General features: G+C 41.7%; 1 protein-coding gene across 3 annotated transcripts in view; it reads right to left on the bottom strand.

The window, feature by feature from the left end:
* The window catches only part of PHACTR2 (phosphatase and actin regulator 2), a 133,974-nt gene that overhangs the window by 89,568 nt on the left and 21,244 nt on the right, over positions 1-23,162 (bottom strand). The window contains exon 1 of one of the 3 annotated variants that reach the window (XM_030499587.1): positions 14,164-14,852. The exons of the other annotated variants lie outside the window; for them this stretch is intronic. Coding sequence (XP_030355447.1) covers positions 14,164-14,176 — 13 coding nt within the window. The 5' untranslated portion in view covers positions 14,177-14,852. Of the gene's footprint in view, positions 1-14,163; positions 14,853-23,162 lie in introns of those variants that run through there. 3 annotated transcript variants of the gene reach the window in all.

Genomic DNA, 23,162 nt, shown 5'->3' with positions numbered 1-23,162 from the left:
GGAGTCTGTGCCTTTTCTAGTGATACAGGGCTGTCAAGAGAATGCATGTTTCGGGAGAAAAGCTTATCCTTTCTCCTTAGGGTCTCCATTCTCAAGAGATGACCCTTAACAGCACTACGCTGGGTAGCAAGGCACTCTCATTTGTGTTACAGGGGCTGTCTTTCCAGACCAGATTTCATACAAGACTGGCATTTAGATGGGGGCAACCCTTTCTATCTCCATGCAGTAGCTTGGGTAGGAAGCAGAACAGTTTTGGGGGTCTTGGCGCAATCCTCTCTTCTGCCTGAAGGGATTAATTCCTGCTTCTCTGACCTTCCAATGGCCAGAACGACCATACCTGGTTTGCTGGTATAGTCGAAGCATTTGGTAACTTTTGTCCTGCCAGCTGGGATTAGGAGGAAACACTGGCAATGCTTTTGCATAAGTATAGAGCAGTGTCAGCACCTCTCTATAACACAGTGGCATGGGGCTGAGCTCTTGTTTCTAGTCCTCCTTCCAAAAAAAGGGTGCTTCAGCATTATGAGCAAGTACCGAGTGGGACAGGTGAGTGCCCTAATCAGTAGGCTGCATTATCCTACACTTAGTCTACTTAAGGCCTAATGAACTGCTTATTATTTTAGGCATTGTTGAGTTTGTAGACCCTGGCTGTGTGCTCAGACAGCAGCATTAATCCTCACCACAATCCGTTCTGCTGCCTCCAGCTCTTTTGTCCCAAGGGGCCTCTCCTGACAGTGGATGCCCTCTGGTGTTGAATTCTTAGGTGCCACCCAAAGACATCACAAACTGAAGAAGGACAGGGCTTAAAGGTTCTTCTTGATGGCTTTTGGTTTTGTTGGGTTTTGTTTTGTTTTTTATTAAAGAAAACTATCTCTCATTGGATCACAGAGGAGGAAACCACACCACCTGCCTAAGGCAATGGTAATAAGAATGGAAAGTGTTGCCTTGCAGTATGAAGAGCAGTACCAGTAATTTGCCTCCCAAACAGCCAGATTCAGCCCATGAACCCTTCCAGTTTTTTTAACCACCATCTTCAATGCAGCCCTGTATGAGTTCCAGCTACACCGTCAGGCTGACAGTGACATGGAGCAATGAGGGTCGTGCCTGATTTCAGAGACACTGGTATGACACTAAAATGCAAGTGGAGATAAATGACTTAATTGGTTCTGGCTCACCCCCACCAGCCCCACTTGCTAGTACTTACCACATAAAAGAAACATGAGATAATGCACTGCACAGGAGCCCTGGCCAGCGCTGGCTCTGGGATGATGAGAAAGAACTGACCATCTTTCATTTATCTGCATACGCACTGAATGCACAGTATAACATCCATTATTTCAACAAGCCTTTCTCCTGCTGAGGAGGCAGGGTAGCCAAGGCTTGCATGTGTCACCGTTGCCATACCACAGTGTCCGACAGGCAGCAATTAAGGCAGATGCAGCCAGCTCCAGTGGAAACAGAGCCTTTATTAAAACTGGAAGGAGGAATTCTGAGTGTTGATTAGTAAACATACTGCTGGAGGCTTTCTAACACCTGGGATCCCTCATTTCCAACCTTTCTAGAAGTTTGTCTGCTCTAAGTTGTGCAATATTGTTTTTTCCCTGGTGGCAGTCAATAGTTACCTTCATTTTTCTGATCTGAAATATATTCAGAATCACCCATTACCAATATTTTAACGTAATATATATATACACACACACATAATATATGAATATATTACAGTTCCCAGCAATGCACCTCTACATATAGATCTTGGTGACATTTAGTCATAAGTGGGAATGAAGAGGTCAAAACTAGTATTTTCCAGTAAGAAACATTGAGACAGTTTTCTCTGTGGGATTATCATAGTTAGAAAGTTGCCAGGGGATTCGGGGGTGAGGTGCAAAGGAGGTTCAGAATATTAGGAAATGTGCTTTCATCAGTCTTTCACAGTGACTCAGATTGCTTAGCTACAAGGCTTTCCTGAATCCTCTCCAGATTTTCATGATTCAAGGAAGACGAGGGACACCAATGATTACCTCATATCCCAGGAGCAGTCACTCTAGTGCTCAAACCAGAGTAAGACAACATCATTCAGTGGTGCAAATACATTTAAAGAGTGCATTAGCTCTCTGGGACTGAGCTCAACAGCTGAACATGTGCTTCCAGCAAAATGCTATTATTATGCAAGTATCTTTCAAAATCACTGCTTCTCAACACTGAGCCTCCTAATTTGTAACTATGACCTGATTAATTTTTCCCCTGATTGTATGGCTTTTCATTTTCCCATACTGAATACATTGGTTTCTTACCTAAAAATAGTTTTATATTTTCTTGCTAGTCAGTGCTGGTAGCACCATACAGCCTGCAGCAAAGAGCCAGTTCTTGCTGGGTACCTCCTGAATTACACCTCATGAGTGACAATGACTCCCAGAATACACTGGTATTTTGAAGCCTGGCATTTAGGCACGGGATAACCCATTTGAAGCATAACATATTGGTTTTGTATCATTTTAGGTTTTACACCACAGAACCAAGCCAAACATCTTCTAATGCAGCAAGACATATGTATGAAACAATTCCCTCAAACCTGTTTTTCCTCCAACCCTTGTTAATTGGAATTATTTGTATTCAATCTCTCCATTCTTTCTGGCTCAGTCCCTGTATCATCTGTTCCCTATTTTTGCCTGGGACTGATGTCAGATTCACCAGCTAATCATTACCAGCCCACCTCATTTTCTCCCTTTAAAAAGTATTACAGCACAGATTAATAATAATTTCTTTAAAAGCATGCAGTTCCCTCATATGGAATATGGTGTGCACTACCTGGTTACTCTCAGAAGAGGAATGAGTCTGAGCCTGGGTAACTTACTGCCTTCCCAGCCCACAAACAGAAGGCCAGAAAGCTCTGCCTGCGCTGTCTCTGGGCTACAAAACAAACAACAGCTCTCTGCCTTTGTATGGCCAACTGCCTGTAGCTCTTTCATAGCACTCTCCTGGCCACTATTATACACTGACACATCTTGCAACAGGCTGGGACTTCCCTACCTCCCTACCCTACTTGCATCCCTCATATACATGCAGGAAAGGTCCACCTAGCCCAGCATTCCAGCTCCAACAGTGTCCTGAAGCACTGCAGGCCTCCCACAGGCTCTGTGCTGTGGATGAACATCACCCACACAGGTCAGTCCTCCACGTGCCGGAGAGTGCGTTGTTTGGCTCGGGAAACATTTTTGCTCCCATGTGATTGCAATGTCTCCTGAACTGCACAAAGAACATGATGCAGCCATTCATAAATATTATAAGACAGCTTGTTCTATAAATGAACACATAACAGAATTTGATCTAATGTAATGTTCACTGAAATGGGAAGAAAAATTGGGAGCAAAGTGGAAGTGTTGATATGCTTTTTAAGGATGGTAAAAATCTTGGGCTAGTCATCTTTGACACAGCAAAATCTGAAATAACATAGGTTATTTCAGGCGTGGGAAGTCCTTTTATAGCAGTTGTAAAGAACCTCCAGTTTCCAACATTCAGGTCTAGCCAGTGTGACCAGGGAGTTAGCAAGGATGGAAATCGTGAGGCACATGAAAACTTTATCGGCTTTTTCTCTCAGCTGAGAAGCAGCCCAGTTTGGCACAGGTGAGTCTTCTCTTACCATTCTGTTTGTGTTTCTAGAAACCAAACTGCTGTTAAGATTTCACCCACTCCTCCTTCCAAACAGTATGAGACATTCAATAGAGGACCCATGTTGGAAGCAGCCTAAACCAGCAATGCATAGTCTGTCTTACCGGTGCTAAAACTGAACTCAGAAGTCTCAGCCAAACACTGTATTTGAGCACAGCAACCTACTTTCATGGCACCAGTTGCAGAACTGGAGCTGTAGTGCACAGTACATAGCACAGCCGAGGGAAGTACAGAAAACAAGTACTCCAAATTCCTCTGCAAAGCCACAGGAAAGCTTTACGGTTGCCAAGCTACTAATGTTGTCAAAACACTTGTTTTCCTTTTTCATTCTGCCCATAATACACTGACTGTGAGAATGGGCAGAGAGTAAAAAAAAAAAAAAAAAAAAAAAAAGAAGAAGAAAAAAAAAAGAAAAAAGGAAATAAAAGAAACCAGGAACCCCCAGTGATGCAGGTTCACACTGAATATGCAGACCAGTGTAAGAATGTGAAAGGGAAGGGGACCACAGGAGCCGTCAGGACCAATGCAACATGGTAGCAGGCAATAGATGCACACGCATCCTATGGACTCATAGGTGCTTCCTGATAAGCTGTAAAAAAGCGAAGGTTCAAAAGACAAGTGTGGTGTGCCAGAAACAGAGGAAAGGAGAGCCCGAAGCCACACAGCTCTATCCTCAATGTGCCGAAAAGTTTATTTGTGTTACTTTTTCAGGCAAACACCTATCAGCTATCTTTCAAAATGGTGGCAACCCACTTCTCCTTTAGCAGCCTGATCTATTACTTGAGGTAGCACTTACTGGTTTGGGTAAAAGCCTTAAAGGCAGATCAAAGGAAAAGAAAATCACAGGCAACAGGCAGCAGTGCCACAAAAGTGTGGCTAAACGATGACCATAGAAATGATGCTAACTTCTGCCTTCACCTTGTTCACCTTGAGGGCAGTCCTCTGAAATGGCTGCACAACCTATCTGCATCTGGAAGAGGTGCACAAACTTTAACACTTGGGAGCTATCTGCTCTGTGAGACAAAAAAAGCTGCACTTGCCCTCAAGCTTTGTAAAATTTATGTAAAAATACAAATAGATTTAGTTGTGATTGCAAGCAGCAATGAGGGAACTTATCACAGGGCAATCTTTACTTCAGCTGAGACTATGTTGTCGCTGAATTAGCAACTCGTTGCATCAGGTAGACAACAGTTGACAGCATGTTGCTCTGTCGCAACGGGCAACAAGACTGCAGTGAGAAGCAGACTTTGCTGATGCATGCACAGCATTACTAATGTGGTAGAAATCACTCTCAGAAAAGTGCTCTGAAACAGCAGCCATACAAACTGCTCCCTCACTCAAGAGGCAAATGATTAGATTCTTCACCTGCAATGCAGAAGAAAGAGTAAGACAGACTACCACCTAAGAGAGGAAGGGAACGACACCACCACCATTCTTCTTATTCCTCCTAGGAGAAGGGAACATTTTTGGGTGGGAAGATAGAAATAACACTGGCTGTTCTTCCTCCTTCAGCATTTCAAAATAAGACTCTAAATGGTGTTGAGCAGTACGTCTACTTTGCCAATATTATACCTTCCCACTCTACTTTGCAGACAAGTTTCCTGAACTACAGTATTAAAGAATATACACAACACTTAGGGAACTTGAAAGTTTGCAAACGTTACAGAAAGTCATGTGAAAATGAAGAGCTATGTGTACAGTTACTCCATCTCCTCTAGTATTAGGGTCGAAAAATCAACACGCAGACCTAAAATAATGAGCATTAATAGATGTTATATTAGTTTGACCTGGAGGACAATAAAATAATATGACGTAATGATTGTCACCTCCAGTTGTTGCTGACATTGCGAAGTAAATTGTTCACCTTGAGGGTTCTCAGAATCTTGCTCAAGACTTCGTCACAGTTCATTCAGCCCCAGAACTTCCCACATATAGGTAAGAAAGTATTTTTCCCCACTACCTAGACTATCTAACCTTGGAAATTGCCAGGATGCCCTCACATGGCACTGTGCAACCTTCTTCTGGTTCTAAATAAGACAAGCAATTCATCAGCATGGATGGCACTTCCAAAACCATGGGCATGGTTGGGCTTTGAGGCCTGTTTGCGTCAATTAACATCACAGTGTTCAAAGATCCTCCACCTAGAACTACAAAAGCTGTGTCCTGAGGTGAATGCCTTGCCAGCTTAGGACACTGGATCACATCTAACTTGAGCTGGCTAGCCAGCCTGGGTGCAGCCACCAGTACTGATCTGACTATGCTGTTTACTGGTTGAGATTAATGTCAGCTGGGCAAAAGGCACTGCACCATATAAACATGCTCAGAGCTAGCTCAAGGGCCTCTGGCACAGCACTCGTTAGAGTGGGCATGGCCTTTGTGGGGTGCTGAAAGAGAAAACAAACAAACAAACCCACCCATCACTAAGTTTTGTAGGAAAAGAGGGAAAGGTGGACCCTAACATTGCTTCCTGTTCCTTTTTTTAACACCAAATCCATCCTTGCTCCTAAATCAAATGATGCTTTATGATTTCTATAGCCACACATGCCAAACTAAACATCCACTATGACCTCTCACAGGCACCACTCAAAGCCTTAAGCTGTGGTGTAGGAAATGCATGTTTATGCCTTACAGAAGCCATATAATATATTACAATCACTGTGCTAAGGGATACAAACTAGGGAATTTAAAAGTTACATTTGGCAGCCTGCCTTTACTGTGCTCTAATTATTTCTTAATATCCCAATTTAAGGGCAGCCTATTGGCCCCAATTTAAAATTGTCTGGCATTTATAAGTTTGTGTCACAGTATTAATGTTAAACAGTTTTCAGATTCTTTATTGATAACTGCTGATTATGTATTGCCTGACAAAGCAGAATGTCTCCATAAGAATAATAATTTATTGTAAATATGGTGGCATTAAAAATGCATGGAAAAAATCCATTGAAAAAAGTGTTATGTGAGCTGTCATAATTTGTCAGTTTAATATCTTTGTCATTTGCATTTCTTTTCAAAATGCCAAGAGCAATTAAACCTTATCCCACCACAAGCTGCCAAATTTCACTTGAAATTAAAACAGAATAATGCGTCATGTTAGTTATTTTAATAATATTAAATAACAAAAACAGAAACAGAAAAGAGAAGAAAAAGGAGGCTTATATAACAACAAAAGCTGCAAACAAAACAGCTAAAATATATAGGCTGTTTCTGTGATACATGCACACACACGAACTCCATAGGCTTCATACATTAACAAACCATTTCCATGTCAGTAAGGCCATAGCGAAGCATTGCTGGTCTATGGTCTGAATGTCAATAAGCAGCTCCCAGCAACATGGATTTTCTGCTGGTTTGAGATCACCATGTTTTCACTTCATCTCTCCCCATGGTTTCCGTGCAAGCCTCCATAATGCAATACTCCTTGATTTTTGGACCAATGCAAGCCCCAGTGAGAAAGACAGAAGGGACTTGTGAGTCAGCAGGAGCGGGAGCTAGGATGAATCGATCCCAACTTTGTTTCCTGTGGAAATACCAACTGCTGTCACACTTGTGTTTGAATTGCATTGTGCAAGTCTCTCCCAGCAATGGTCAAGCCATGGGTGAAAAGATTATTTCTGGGATTGCCTCCCGCTGTGTCTGCTCCTCTGTAGACATAAGATTGCCTTTATCATTATGAGATATCCTGTTGCTGTTCAGAAATATATTTAATAGGATTTCAACATACAATAAGTTATAAGTGAAATAAGTAGTCACAGTCATTTTTGATGGCTACATTGCAAGAAGGGTGGTGAGGAGCAAACTAAGATTAAGCGACTATTTGTCCCTGGCCACTTCTCGTGGGCCTTTTGCTTTATTTGAAAACTGGATGTTATCAGCGACCAAATTCTGCACTCAAGTCTATTATTTGAGCTATATGTTCCCGGCAACTCAATATCCCACTGCTGAAAGTTTGGGTCGAGTTTCTGCTGGGAGGAAAGCAGCCAATCATTAACATCATCCCTACTTCTGTTCCTTGCAAGCAGTCCTATGGCTGGTACACTGCCGCCCCCTGAGGTGCTTGGAAAGGATGCTTTTGTAGCAGTACCAGAACAAATGACATTAGCTTATACCCCTCAGTATCTCCAGAAAAACTGGCAGTTTTATTCAAACAAATGTAGCTACTTCATTATGGCATCTCCAGCAGCAAATGGGACATCCCTGCTAGTGCTGAGCTGTGCCCAGGGCCAAGCACACATGGCTCCTTCAGCATGGGATAACTAATCTGTGTGACCCATCTCCTCCAACACCCTGTCCCTCCACAGGGCACTGGTGGGAGATGCCCGCTTTGGCCCTGTGCCCCCCATGCTCACCTGAGGGCTGGGGCCCATGTGCAAGAAGGAGCAATTAGAGAGCAACTCAATTGCTTTATTCAGGATTTACCTCTGTCTGCTGGGAGAAGGTTGCTAGGTATTCTTATAGTCTTAAGCTACTTATATTTTCCAATTATACTTTAGGAAGAATTCTCATAAACATTTAACGTGAAAATATGAAAAATAATTAAATTCCATCCAGTCTACTTTTAGAGCCCAAAGCAATACCCCTGCAAGTCACCCCATAATTAAGCATCAAATTTCCTAAAAGACTCACAGTTAAGAGACAATGAATGATGATTAAACAGCAGCAGACTGGATCCTTATTATCAGCCACCTGCTCTTTGGTCATACGATCTTCGTTTCCCCCTTGCAGCTCACTTCCAGCCCCCTCAGTTTGGGGTATTGAAGCCCCCAGAGTGCACGCTGCTTTTCTCGGAGTGATTTGTGCTGGTGCCTCTCTTAACATAAACTTTTCTCCTCCAGACCGCTCCCTCTTGCTGTCAAAATCATTGGCTCCAGCAGCTATGGTCTGGTCCTTGCTAGAAGTGTACGAGGAAGTGATACCTGTCAAATTTGGATTGCTGCTTCATACACAACTCTTGCTTCTTCGCCATAGGTGGCAGTGATGATTCACAGCACAGAACAGGGGTCTGAGGGCAGTTTGACAAAAAAACCCCACAACCAGCAGATGTAAACACAAGTCACGTACTCAGCACCTGATGGTCAGATGCTTGCTAGCTTTCATCAGAAAACAGAACCAAAGCTTATCAGAAAATAGGGTCTGTATTATAATGTCTCTCCAAACCAGCTGGAGTTCATGGTGCTTTTTTATAAGAAATACCGTAGCAACTGGAATCGTTGCTTTAAATATCATCTGTGTGTCAATGCAGTGCAACCACAGCATTTCTAGCTAAAGAGATTCATTCGAAGTAGGGTGGGTGGACCATCTCTATATTAGAAGATACTCCATCAGTTTAGTCCTACATTGTATTTGGTTACTTCTAGTGCAAGCTCCTATGGAGTTATTCTGGGCTATGTGTATAGAGACTTGAAAATAACATTGGAAGCAGCAGCTTTGCAAGGAGGTTTAATCCTCACAGAAATGTTTTCCAAGATTGTGGTTTTATAAGCGCGCTGTTCCAGCTTCTGGGTAAAGGGGCATAAGCCATGAGTATTATTCTAAAATTACAACAAGAAGAAATTCAATTTTCTAGCAGACAGTGACCTGTGATACACTAGAGCATCTGCTTCAACTGAGGCCACGAGTGCAAATAGGAGACAAATAAAGAAATATAATATAGTATAAAAATACAAAGCAATAATAAACTCTTTATCACCCACGTGCAAACCATTTTGTTATCTATAGAACATGGCACATGAACCCAATAAAAGTCAATGTGTCGTCACTGATAACCCCATTTTGCAAGGACAAGGAGTGTCCTTGCATATAGGGAATATATGCGTAAGAGTGGGATAGAGTGAAAGGAGATGCTGCCATCCTTTCCAAAAGCATCTTCACGCTGTTGGGGAGAACATGGGCAAAGCACCATCAAACATCAAAACAGAAGCTGCCAGCAGGATGCTACTGATTTTGCTGTTGGAGCTTGCAGTTGTCATTGCATCTCGAGGCTGACAAACCCGCAGTTACACTGTCACTGTCTCCATTGCAAGTGGTTTTGTTTCGATAGGTTTCCAAATTGATACCGACAATTCAGCCAAGCTTAAGCCTTATATTGCGGAAGGATTGCAGAGCTCTTTATGGGCAACAAGTGAACCTTACAACAGACTGAGATTTTTATCTAGCCTAAGTCCGCACACGGATCAGCTGGGCCATATTAGATGTTTGGGAACACAGTGAGCTGATGAGAAAACCAGGATCAGAATCTGAAGCCCACCTTCCAGCTTGCTCTTCTACCTACCTGAATGTTTTATTCCCTTATGTAATGAAACAAAGTACCCCGTTTGCCTTAAATTCAGCTAAGAGACTACAAAGTATCTGTAACGTCAAATCCTTAACCAGCATTTAATGACAGCAGTCTCATATTTAAAGGATACTAAATAAGTCCTACTGACTTCATGAAAGACCAAAACGTCCAGTTACTTCAAAAGCAAGGGAATTACCATAAACAAACAGTTTCCTGTGTCTCTTACCCTTCCTGTGACACATGATATCACACAGAAGGTGGCTAAATTGACACTTGCTATTCACCCTGTCTCACAGCATTTCAGGCTTCAAGTTAAATAGTCTTGCTTTAATGGAAAGCTCTATGTTTCACTACTGTTCAAGTACGAAGTTTGAAGTGCTACTGGATATTCCTCAGAGATAGGATATTCAATACGCAAGACCTCCAGCCTCTTTAAAACAGGTTATTTACTGGAAGGCATAGCCTGCAGCCACAGCTGTAGAGCCTACATAATTCAGGGTAACAATTAACCACAGCTAGCTCATTACTGCTAAACTAATATTCCAAGTGCAAAGAAGTCATATAAATCCCCAAGAAACGTGAAACAAGGCCTCACATTTTTGTTCAACACTAGTATAGCATGCATGATGCAGCACCTCATTCTCGTGCCATTCACCCTGATGACATCCTTCCCCCCAGCTTTTGGCACCCCGTGTTGGCATTAATGAGTGTGAGAGACACGTCCACTTCAAGGTGAGATGCATGTCTGGACAGGATATGGCTGACTAGCAGCTCTGGGGGAAGGGATGGTACTGATCTCACTCCTTCTTACAGGAAATCCCCCCCCTCAAAGCATCATTCGGGAGCATGTCTGTTTCCGCAGCTTCTCTCTTCCTGCTACTGCAACTTTCTTGCTACTTTTATATTCGCCTGTTTTCCCATGAGTTATTTCCAGCCTTTCCTTGGTTTTTTAAAAGGAGTTTTATTACATCATTGCTGTCACCAGGCTTGATGTGTCTGGCCCAAAGCAGACATGCGCATCAAAGCCGGAGCCCAGGACCTGCCAGTGGGTGCAGGCAGGGGGCTGCTGGCTGCCCTCCGCTGCCCATGGCAGCAGGCAGTCTTGCAGCTGAATACCTGCAGCCAGCCCATTACAAACAGCTGATGCCAAAATAGGCAAAATAACCCCGCAAACCCAACAACCAACTAGAACTGTCCTGATATGCCATACACAGATGGATGAATATTTTATTGTTATTCCAGGAAAGGCTTTTAAAAGAACACACAAGACAATGATTATCTGGAGCTGTCTCGGTACACTGATTAAAAATATAAGCAATCTAACATTTAAAGGAAAGGGCTTTTTTAATGAGAATATTTTTTCTCAAAACCACAAAGTAGCACAGACCAAAAGAGCTAAAAGGTGCACATAGGTGACCTATTAGCCACACTGATCTTTTTAATAACAGTTTTGGCCAGTAAAGGGTTTTAATGATGGCACAGAAGATGGGTGATGAATTACAGAGATATTTCTGTTATGCAGAACAGAAAATGGAGTTTTACCCAACACTTATCCGTGGTCTGACTTTGAAAGTCTCTTTGGTAGCAAGATGGATTTAATAACAAAGGCCTGATTCACTGACATTGATAACTAAATTTGTTGTTTCTAACACTCGGTGACTGGAACTCACAGCTTTGCTAATATTCTGCAGTTGTGTAGTGCCAGAAATAGCATCTCTTTAGGAAGAGTTCAGGCAGGTATCCAGTTTGTATGTATTAGCATGTTTGCATTTCAATTGGCAAACTGCTGAAGAACAAATTAATTAGGCAGTTAGTTTTATGGTTGCTTATATCCTGCTCCTGTCTGTTTGATCTTGTAAGTGCCCAGATCACACGACGTGGGTTTTCAAAGGTGCAGACACGTCCCTGCAGAAGTCAGAGGGCACAGGCTGGATCTACAGAGGTATTCAGCTGCACAGTCCCCATGTTGGCACCTGGCTCCATTTGGTTGCAATTAGGGATCAGGAGCCCTAAAAATACCTCTGGAGACTCAGCTGTGTTTACCCAGCTCCCCATAGGCTCTTTGGAAACGGATGTATTCCCTCTACTGCTCAAAGCGTGGAAGTGGCTGGACTCTTAGAAGAGCTGCCTGGGGAAGGGAGTGTGTCTATGCCATGTGTGGGGCTGAAGCTTGCTGGGGGTTTGGAGTAAGCTGGCCACAGGCAGTGAGAAGTTCACGGGTAACCACAGGGGAAGCTGGAGCTTGGTCTTACCCTCTGCCATGATGTCCTCACTAAGTCTTAATTCCATTTGTTGTGGAGTTAGTTGTTTTTTCTTACAACTAGATTTTAATTCTCCTGCCAAAAGGACTGTTTTAACTAATTCCAACTGCATATAGATTGTTTTCTAAAAAATACAAAGCATCAGTCACGGCTTCTGCATGAAAAAAATAACTATTTGGAGTTATTCAGCAAAACGGTGTTAGAAAAGGCTTGACAGTAGTTGGTAAAGTTGTGCAGAGAGCAAAGAGTTACTTATTTTAACTTCCAAATTTTGCAGATAGCAACCAAACCAAATCTTCCTAAGATAAAAAAAAAAAAGAAAAAAAAAAGAAAAATGTATATACACATATACATGCACAGAGGAAAATCTGTTTCTATGGTTTTCAGATACTAGCTTACCCCTTCACCCCCCCAAAACTGGCCTTTAAGATAAATGTGACTCATTCCAGAACAGATTCTTTTAGCTGGATTAAAGTGATAGCTCTGTCAAGACTTAAATAGTATTAGTTGTTGATGCTGAGAAGTGTAAAAACCTGGAGGAATTAGCAGCTGTGCCTGCCAGGGTATCTCTTGCCCACAGGCGTTCTGTGCTGGAGAACAGGAATCCTTTCCCTTCGACCAGAAAATTCTGCCTTGTCATGGAATATTGAACAGAAGTCATTATCATTTGTTATGTTAAGGCTTCTTAAAAACTAGCCAAAGCACCAAGTGCAAAGAGTATTCCTGATCTTATTTATGTCACAGAAATTAACATTCTACTAGGACCATATCAGTTTTTAAGTCCTTAGGTTCTGGCAATGTAATTTTCCATGATGCAAACATTTTAATTTCTGGGAAAACTTTTTTTCTTTGTCTTGGACTTTATAGAAATAAAAGCAGCAAGACCCTTTAATCTGTTTGTCGCAGAAGTCAACAGCAATACTCTTACGATGAGATACACCTGGACAGCTTAGCAGACACAAACAAGAGTTTTACTGTTGTTGTTAAAACAAAACAAAACACCCACAACTCCCCCCTGCCCAAATAAGCTACATATATAGTATCATTGCTGAAATCTACTGTAGAATAGTAGTTTTTCACACATAGTAGAGGTGATCATCACTTTTAAGGTCAACATCAGACAAATCTTATGATCTGAGCAGGTTTCAAAGGTCACTTAATCTATTACAGATTCTGTGTCCTTATATGTATTGCACTAGTATCAATAAATCAGTGAGACATTGACATGTGCAATGTTTTATAGCTGTCAAAGCAACATGCAAAATACCCATCCCAAAGACCTCTCTTTTTGCTCTGCTCAGTGATACAAGGTAATGCAAAAGGAAAATGCAAATAATGCATTTCATTACCGATGCAATGTTGGTATTGTGTGCAACTCCTTAGAAACCATGAAGTGCATTATTTGGCATGAAAATGCATGATGTAAAGTTGGAACATCAAAGCAAATAATAAAAAGTGCAAATATATTCATTGTTTTATGTACTAAATATAAAAGAGAGCAAGGCATTATATGGAGAAAATAGAAACAGCTTAAAATAAGGGAGATGAGAGATATGAATTATCTACTTTTTGTTAGCTGTATTAGTTACCTATCCACACCTATTGCAATCTCTGAGAGATATTTTCCTACCAAAGTACATGCGTTTTCCCTTCCTGTCACATTTCCTGCATATAGCTTCTGAAATAACACTGAAAACCTTAAAAAGGCAGAACCTACATTACAGTTTAGGTTCACATTTCCAGCAAACACACTTAAACAAGAAACAAAAAAAGCCCAGCAGACTGTTAAAGGGTTAACAACTTAAGTGTGCCACATTTTACACATAGAAATTTGCTTTAATAAAGGACATTGAAAAGGAAGAAGCCACAAAGGCTAAAGAAACACATCTCCTGCAGCAAGCAAGACAGAATACAAACGAACCCCGTAGCTCCACTAAGAATGAAGATCTGTTTTATTTCACTTACCAGCATTATCCATTTTCCCCCCTCGGTATTCAAAAAAGCAGAGTTCCCCAGAAAAGCAGCCGGTACGGTCTCAGTCTCACTCTCACTAATGAAGCTGGCTGCCCTTCTCCTGGTTATTAGACCTTGCTGGCAGTCAGAGCATACTTCATGCACTGACTGCAGTAGACATCACCAGGAAATTTATATCTCCAAGGATGACAAACAGCCATTAGCTCCATTATAGGCTGATTAAGGTTGTGCAAGCCTATCAAGTAGATATTTAAATCCCCCAGGGTTTTACGTCTTTGGGGAGAAAACAAAAGAACTTCAAGCTTATAATACTGAATATACGTTTCTGAAAAGTAAAAGTAACACTGATAAGTAAAGCTTTAATGGGTAGGAAGGCAAAACTTTAAATAAAAAAGGGATCTATTACAAAGCAAAGGGCTGTGATTTATCAGTGACGCAACAGCAGAAGTTTTAAGGAGAAAAAAATAAAAGGGGAGGAATCTATGGCTGAGAAAGTGTTAGGTTAGATTACAATTTGCAACCATTAGTTTTGGCTCTGCTTTAAATCCTACAAGTTCTTCACCTGATGTTCCCTATGGTTTGTGAGAAACAAAGTACATGTGCTTATCTGCAAATGCATGTCAATGTATTAATTGTCTGGAGACATTCATTATTATACCGTTCACAGCTGAATGTAAGAAATGGGTGAATAGTAACTACAGGGCTTAACTTCTTTTAAAGTCAAAGTTAGAACATGGGTGCTGGAGGGATTAGACTCAACAAAATCTGAATGACATGCTGAAATGAACAGGTATCACTTCTACATTTTCCATACCACCTGAGTCTGTGAGGCACAGGCTTTTCTGCAATAGAAATATACAAACAAACCTACCCAGTATAGACTCCTAAACACTTCCTTATTTTCAAATAGGAGAATCTGTCCCCTGGCAGCAATAGGTGAACAGCAGCAGAACATGGAGTGCACCAGGAAATTCGGGTTCCGTCCCCCGTTTTGGCACTGATTTGATCTGTAACCCTAAACCAGGCATTTCGCGCCATAATGTTTGCCCAGTAGTGAAAGGGAGACCATTACACACACTGCATTTGGTGAAAGACAATGTCGTAAAGTACTGACACTACATAAATGCCACGTAGTACCTTCTCAGTATTTTTCCCTTCTTTTAAATATTCATTCACCTATTCCATTCTTCTTTTTTGCAATGGAAAAAATATAGAATTTTCAGTCTGTATTATATTGACAAGAACAGCTCCCCAGCCTCACGGCATCATGTGAGCAACAAAATACATTTTCTATTCAGTACCCCTTCACTGCCCCCTTTCATCTTATTTGTCCTTCTAAAATATTAAATAAAAAGACAGTTGCAGCACTGATCTATTTACACTGATTAAGAAGCAAGAATCAATGGCTGAGAGCTAAAGTCATCAGCAAGAATGGAGAATATCTAGGGCATACTGGATGTATTCTGTATTTCCAGAAAGGAAGCGCTTGGAGGGCTAAGGAGAGACTAAAGATTAGAAATCTGTCACACTTCATATTAAGCTTCTATTTATAAGTGGCTTATAAAAAGCTTAAAAAACCCAGAAGTTATCATGAGTATGTTGCATTAGTACATATTACAGATAGCTACAGCCACACCAATACAAAGGCTTAAAGAAGACCAACAAGAAGTTTATTTGTCTGCTAGATTCTGTATCAATTAATGACAATTGACTAATGTGCCAATTTAGGTAATTGGTTAATGTGCATCAGATGAAATCTAGTTGCATAAGAGCACTAAACGGGAGGCCATGAGCTGGCTACCTGATAGATGTGACCAGTTTAACTCCTCCGTGGAGGTAGCTGCCTGAAGAGTCTGGGCTCCTGGAGAAAAGGAGAGAAAGCGAGGACTCCTGGTGGGTCTTCAAAGCCCAACAGGTCCTAAAGAGAGCTATGGGATGTACTGCAGCACCAGCAGACTGCTTGGGAGAGAAGAGCAGAGGACTGTGCCTTTGTGCCAGGATGCTATTGCTTAACTATGGAGCCAACAAGGGAGAAGCAAGCTGCCAGCATAAAAGGAAGAGATTCCCTGGTTTGGTGATGGGGCTCTGCAGAGCTGCAAAACCTATAGGCGTCTGACTGAACCCAAACAATCTTGAGGGATGGTGACAAAACCCCCGCAGGGCAGAAGGGCATATGCATATCTTAAATTCTAGCAAGTATGCAAATGTCTTGTGCTGATTAAAGCTAAGAGAGATTGGTTTTGAATCCAATTTGTTTGCTTTGAGTTTCACAAGGGAAGCCATGCACTTGAGCAGCCACCAGGCAACAGTGCATCTTCAGGGAACCAGTATTGACCTTTGTGGCTGGAGATACAGGTGGGCAACAGCTTGCGCCAAAGAGCCCAAATGAAGATGCAAGGCTGCACCTATTTAGACCTCAGGTAAACAAGGAGATCCAGAGGGCAGCTATTTCAATGTGGTGGACAGGTCCTAGTGTGTTCACCATGGCTGAACTTCAGCTGCAGGCAGATGGGCTCCCTAATAGACTTCAGGGTGCTGGTCCCCCCAGCCAAATGAGAAGACCTATGGGAGAATATCACAGCTCCTTTTCTGCCCACATGCACAAGTTTCCTTCCAAAGAAGCCCTGCAAGATGGTAATGCGTACCCAGGTCCCATCCTGACGTGCAATTCAGATACAGTCACAGCCACAAGCCAGCTGAGGATCAGGATTGTAAGCTGCTAACTAGAGTATGGGAAATCTCATTACAACGACTTGATATGCATTGAATTTGATGTTTCATCATGGTTGTGTGACAGTTAACCATTTATTAACTCTTGAAAGCTAACTGTAAATGGAAACTTTATATGATATATGACCTAAATTTCTTCTGTTTGAACAGAAAATATCTCACCAGGAACGTTCAAAAAAAGAAAATTTCACAAAATACATGATTTCTTTTTCTTGTAGGTAATTTGATTATTGCATAGAAGTTAATGATTGTGTATTATCAGTGCCATTATTACAGGATTAAAGCAATGTCTCTCTTACTGCACATGGGCAAAAGAAAGATTAGGTGGAGTTGAGCATTAGAATCATAGAATAGTTAGGGTTGGAAAGGACCTTAAGATCAACTAGTTCCAACCCCCCCACCATGGACAGGGACACTTTCCACTAGACCAGGTTGCTCAAAACCCCATCCAGCCTGACCTTGAACACTGCCAGGGATGGGGCAGCCACAGCTTCTCTGGGCAACCTGTGCCAGTGCCTCACCACCCTCACAGGGAAGAATTTCTTCCCAATATCTAATCTCAGCCTACCCTTTTTCAGCTTAAGCCATTCCCCCTTGTCCTATCACTGCGTGCCCCTGTAAAAAGTCCTTCTCCAGCTTTCTTGTAGGCTCCCTTTAGGTATTGGAAGGCTGTTATAAGGTCTCTCTGTAGTCTTCTCTTAACACTGTTCAGATCACACTTGCCAGTGCAAAACCATGGAAATTCACACACTTCAATGTGTTTGCATGGGTGAAACATACAGACTGTAGACTTGGCTGATAATTATGCTGATAACCTGAAAAAAATATATTCATTACAACCCAATAAAGAAATATTTGGTCAATTTACCATACATGAGGATACCATTTTCTATCAGTTCTCTGAACAACAGTAATCAATATTGCAGTGTATGTACATTACCAAGTCCATAACTTGTGGGGTACCAATGCAGAAGCCTTCATTTCTATAGTTAAGTTATTTCAATTGTGCAGTTTTTGACTTTGCTTAGTTGTTACCCTGAAAGTAAAAGCCTGACAGTCAAAGGAGAGAAGACAAGTAACAGTTTCAGAAGAGAGAGTGAAAACAGCCCCCCCTTTCTAAACTATGCCAGCAGGAATAGTTATTTAAAAGTTAAATATACATGTACTCCAGGCATAAACCTATTTAATTTGTGAGTACTGAGCAACCCCATCATGATCCATCACTGTACGATACCAAAATGCCTCAGTCTATTTTAGGACAATTTTGGGTAAGGACTGAGAAGATCGGTCTGCACAGGTCCAAAACTCTCTTTTCCCTTTCCCAAAATCTCATACTCCATCAACCTGCATCCCAGTTTTCTTCAGCTGTCGTGTGGTACTGCCTCACAGTTCATTTCAGTCATAGGCACTTAAGACCTGGGTTCAATTCCTTGTTCATCCACAGACTTCCTGAATGATTTTGTGCAAGCTCCTCCAACATCTGATCTCCTATGGGAACTGCTTGTGCCATGCACTATCCCCACACCTCAGCTGTGTGAGGATAAACACACTGGAGGCTGTGCGAGACCCCAGTGGTAGAGTGTTAGGGGACGATGAAGCAGCTAACTCAGATAATCAGCGCCACCTCCTAGAGAAGATAGCATTATCAGGTACATTAGAAGCACTGCTAATGACACAGAGCCCTAATGATCCTGTTCTTCAATGTACCAGATGTACACAGCCAGTAATGACATATCACTCCTGGGAAAATTGATGAGTATTCAACAGAGGCACAGCAATTTGCCCAGGTAAGAAGCAAATAGAGAAAATAGGGTAAAAAGAGACCTCAGCACCCAGACATTGAAAACACTTTGAGTTGACAAACCTGCAGAATCAATGTGCAGCTTCAGCTGTGGTGTTTCCAATCATGACAAAGATGCTTAAGGACACATTTAGAAAATGTGAAATCTGGCTCGGCTCGGTGCAGATTTGTTGCTTCAAAGATCTGACTCCATAAGATGCCATTTTGGGCAAAATGTTTCACTTCCCTTTCACTGTGTCTGTTTCTTCCCACACAGAAACCATCATGCAGGTGTCTCTGGGAGAAGCTGTACTTGTTTTTAGATGCTGTGGGTTTGTATAGCCAACGCCAACACTCTAAATATACAGCTTCATGCAATTCTTCTAAGTATCCACCATGGCAAAGACTGCGCTGAGTACACAAGATCTGTGGCTTTCCAAAACATTTTTCTCCTGGGAAGAACACTTCTCTCCACCAGTGGTGGGCAGTTTACAGGGAGGGAGGAAGGCCACTCTGAAGAGACAGGAATGGCAGCAAAATATATGGGCTCAGCTACAGACAAATCTCAATTTTTCTAGTCAATAACAAAGATTGCCACTTGCTGTAAAATGATGTTTTATAAACCACATCAAAATGGTGAGATGTGATTAGTCACATCTCTATAAATACAAAGTTGCTAGATGCACATTCTTCAGGCTTTAGGCATATGAAAACCATCTCTTCTCTGGCACATTCTTGAATATTGTTAGGCAAAGGGAAAGCCTCTTGAGGAAGCACTGAACTGTGTGCATGGAATAAATTTCCCTGTGTTAGAGCTGAGGGTTTGGCATATGGCAAGATCAACCTCCAGCAGAAGCCTTCCCTAAGCCTGAGCAACAATTCCAAGCATCACCAGGAGAAGGTTTTGCCAAATGTCTTTTCCCCACCTCACAGAGGCAAAAGCGTTTGAAAGCAGGACAGTAACAAGGATGCTCTTTTCCTAGGAAGAAGCTACAATTCAACCTCGAAATATTGTTAATATACTGCTATAAGTGCAGAGGATGCTTTATTTTGCAACAGGAGCCTTTCGTTCCCCAGGAAGAATTCATCCTTGAACAGCCCAGCCAGATGCAGTGGTTCTAACTCTTGTCCCCTTGCAAGGGGAGAAGCAACACCACTGAAGTCAGCAGATTTAAGCTGATAGAAAACAAGAAGAGAGTGGGATCTAGACAGCAACTTGTGGTCGCAGTAGGTGGGGAGTTTCACAGCACAGATGGATTTTCAGAGGGAGCAGGAAGGGGCTGGGCATGTGTTGAGTGCAGTGCAGAGAGAGTGGCAGGGCTGAGGGAGAAGAGGCACAGAGGCAGTGGGAGGGAAAAGCAGGAACGTGGGGAGAGGTCAAGAAAGGTTTCAGCGTATCATGGAGAGGGGCACTCAGCAGGAGATAAAAGCATGGACAAGACGAACACCTCTAAATGCTTGATTATTTAAGTAAATTCTAACTTGTTCCTGAATCTCAGCTTTCAGTGAACTCATATCTGGAAAGAGGCACGTTATGTGTTCAGTTTGAAACATCTGGAAAAATAAACAAAAGTTTTTCCCCGTTAGTTTTTCCCTCTGATCCCACTATGGAGTCAGGCAGCTTTGTCCATGCCTGACTGCCCACTTAGCCCTGGAAATCTTTAAAGGATTTCTTGGGCTTGGATATGCTTGAATGACTTATACCATGCCCTGACATGACCGAAAGTAAATATGTATTAAATATCTGCTAGTGTCACCATACGCACAACTGCACAGCTGGCAATGGGAGCCTCAGAAACAAAACGTCTAATGACTTTAAGCATTTTTACTACTATTTATACCAGCTCAGAGCTATTGACAGGCTGGCTGCCTTCAAAGTACAATTAAATCTACGCAGAGTCAGGTCTAATTGACGTATTGGTAAAAATGCCACAAGTCTCAGACTCATCTGTGGTCTCTCCTCCCTCTTAGACAGCCACTATTTATATATCACTCCCCCTTCTTCCCTTGTCCTCCCCTCTCATGGGCACACATACACATACAAACTGGGCTGTGGTTAGCCCTCTGTGTTCTCTTACTGGAAGCCAAACTCTCAGGGCCCGTCATGTACCAGCTTGTGCAGACCCAAGTGGGGCTGCAACAGAGGGGAGGTTTATAGATCTGAAACTGTCACAATCTTCCACTGAACTGTCAAGCGTTTACTCTCAGAAACAAAATGTGCCCTTCTGTTTGCTTTTTACAGTCTCCCAAGATTGGAAATAAAAAAAAAAGCAAAAAACAAAACCAACAACAAAAAAGGAAGAAAAGAAAAAGAAAATGACTACTAAAGGGATTAGGGCTATGATATGGGAAAGTGCAGAAGAGATATTTTTCTCTTTGTCATAGATAGCGGGATAAATGTTCTTCTGGGAGACAGGCTACAAGACCTGGACAGCCATTTACGATCCCTGGGATGGGTGTTCATGCATTAATATAACATATTGCTCACATAAGTGAATCCTGTCAAGCAAACTCAAATAACCTCTCTCCTATTCTCTTTAAATATCACAAACAAGTGCATTGAAATGAGTTGCTATTCCTATGGAAACAGAGATGAGCTCAAACCAAAACCTTACCTCAGAGCATGGCCTTTGTTATCCAGAGTGCCAGGCTAAATCAGGCATAGGAAATAGGGCAAGTCAGTTCAAAATAAGACTTCGAGTGTAATTGTAAGGTAGCAGGCTAATATAATCCTCGGTATTATACAGTAATAAAAAAGAATAGAAAATTTGTATCTATATGTACATTGTGAAATAAAATCCTGGACTTAAATGCCATTTTATGGGCTGCAGGATTCCCACACCTGAGCTAGACAGTTGCAAAGCCTGTTTATAAAATGTTCTGGCTTTGAAAATCTGCGAACATCTTTGAATGTTCTGAAACCATCATGATATTTGGCTAGATGCAGTATTTGTATTTGGACAGATTTTCTATAAAGAGGCCAAACTGAAGCTCTGGATACAAGGACAGCCAGTTTTGGATCTCAGTTTGTCTCTGGCTCAGTCATACTGTGGCTGGTGCAGCTACACCTCACTCTCAGTATTTGACTCGATGAGAATGGCTAATATGAACAAAAATGATTCAGCCTTCTATTGCAATGTAAGAAGTGAACACACATTTTAAGTCCTAAAGGACAAGGCACCACGAAAAATGAAAGGCCTTTTTGTCTATCAGAGAAAGTTACAATAAGAAACAATGGTTGAAAATGGAGAATAGGCATTTTCAAGCAAAAAGAAGTACCTATTGCAACAGCAAGTGTGGTTAACCTACCAAGGCTATCAGCGGATTTTCTGTCTCTGGAGGTCATCACATCAGGACTGGATGTCCTTCTGGATGACAACAATCAAACGTAAGTTACTGAGCTCAACAAAAGGGTAAATGAGAGTAATTAAGGTCTTGTATCACATAAATCAGACCTAATATCCCCTCTGGCACTAGTGCTATGAGTCTATGTAAAAAGGCCAGTCTTCATTATCCTTACTGAAGTGGAATACCAGAATTTTATCATGCCTTAATGACTGCATATAATAGATTTACAAAACATTTTACCTTGCTCCTTATCTTGGAACCTTATTCTTACCTTCTGCCCACCATTTTTCCTCTTGTGTGTTTTGCAGCTTCTTGCAATCTTATGTGCAGTAAATAGAGACGGAATTTAACCTCACTGAGAGGCATAAATGTAGCTCTTTTTCTGTTTTCCCTGAAGATCTGCAAACAGATAGTTCAGAGAAGGAAAACAAAGAGAAACAATCTTGGTCTGAGAATCTGAGGTGATACCCCACTCATGGTGAAGCTAACAGCAGAACTTCCATTTCAGTGGGGCCAGGACTTCACCTCTGGACACAAAATGTGGTCAGGCCTGTGTTAAGGATAGAGTTGATTCTGCGTACATCAGTTTTGAGTAATATGAATAAAACACATGAAGAAAGACTTAAGCAATGGAATAAAAGAGTGCATTGAAGATATTTGTCAGCATTTGCCTTAACCCTCTCTCAGAGGGTTAAGAGATATTATAATTCACTCAATAACTATCACTTAAATGTCAAATGCCACCCTTAAGAAAATGATCAAATAAATACTGAGAAAGAAAAAGAAGTCTTTCAAACTCTGAAGGCTGATTAACCAATGCTAGCTTGAAGTCATGTGCTGTACATGATGCACTGTACATTTAACCAGAGAAACTTGACTGCCTCTTTGGAGGTTAGTGTTTTGCTAAGATTCGTAAGACAGAAATCTGATCAGACTTAAATTAGAACCAACCAGAAGAGACACTTGACAAGATCCACAAAAGAGATGCATAATTTCAGCTTGTTACCTTACTGTCACTTCTCCTGAGGTCATTCTAGTTATCACATAGATCTCGCTGCTAACCTGTGTTGCTTTTCTACTGCATGGTACAAGTAAAAAAAGTAAATTACATCAGCCAGAAAAGACCACTGAA

This window comes from Strigops habroptila, chromosome 10 (assembly GCF_004027225.2).
Source record: "Strigops habroptila isolate Jane chromosome 10, bStrHab1.2.pri, whole genome shotgun sequence".
Taxonomy (NCBI): domain Eukaryota; kingdom Metazoa; phylum Chordata; class Aves; order Psittaciformes; family Psittacidae; genus Strigops; species Strigops habroptila.
Note: the sequence above shows the minus strand (reverse complement) of the source record. Positions and strands in the feature narration are given on the sequence as shown.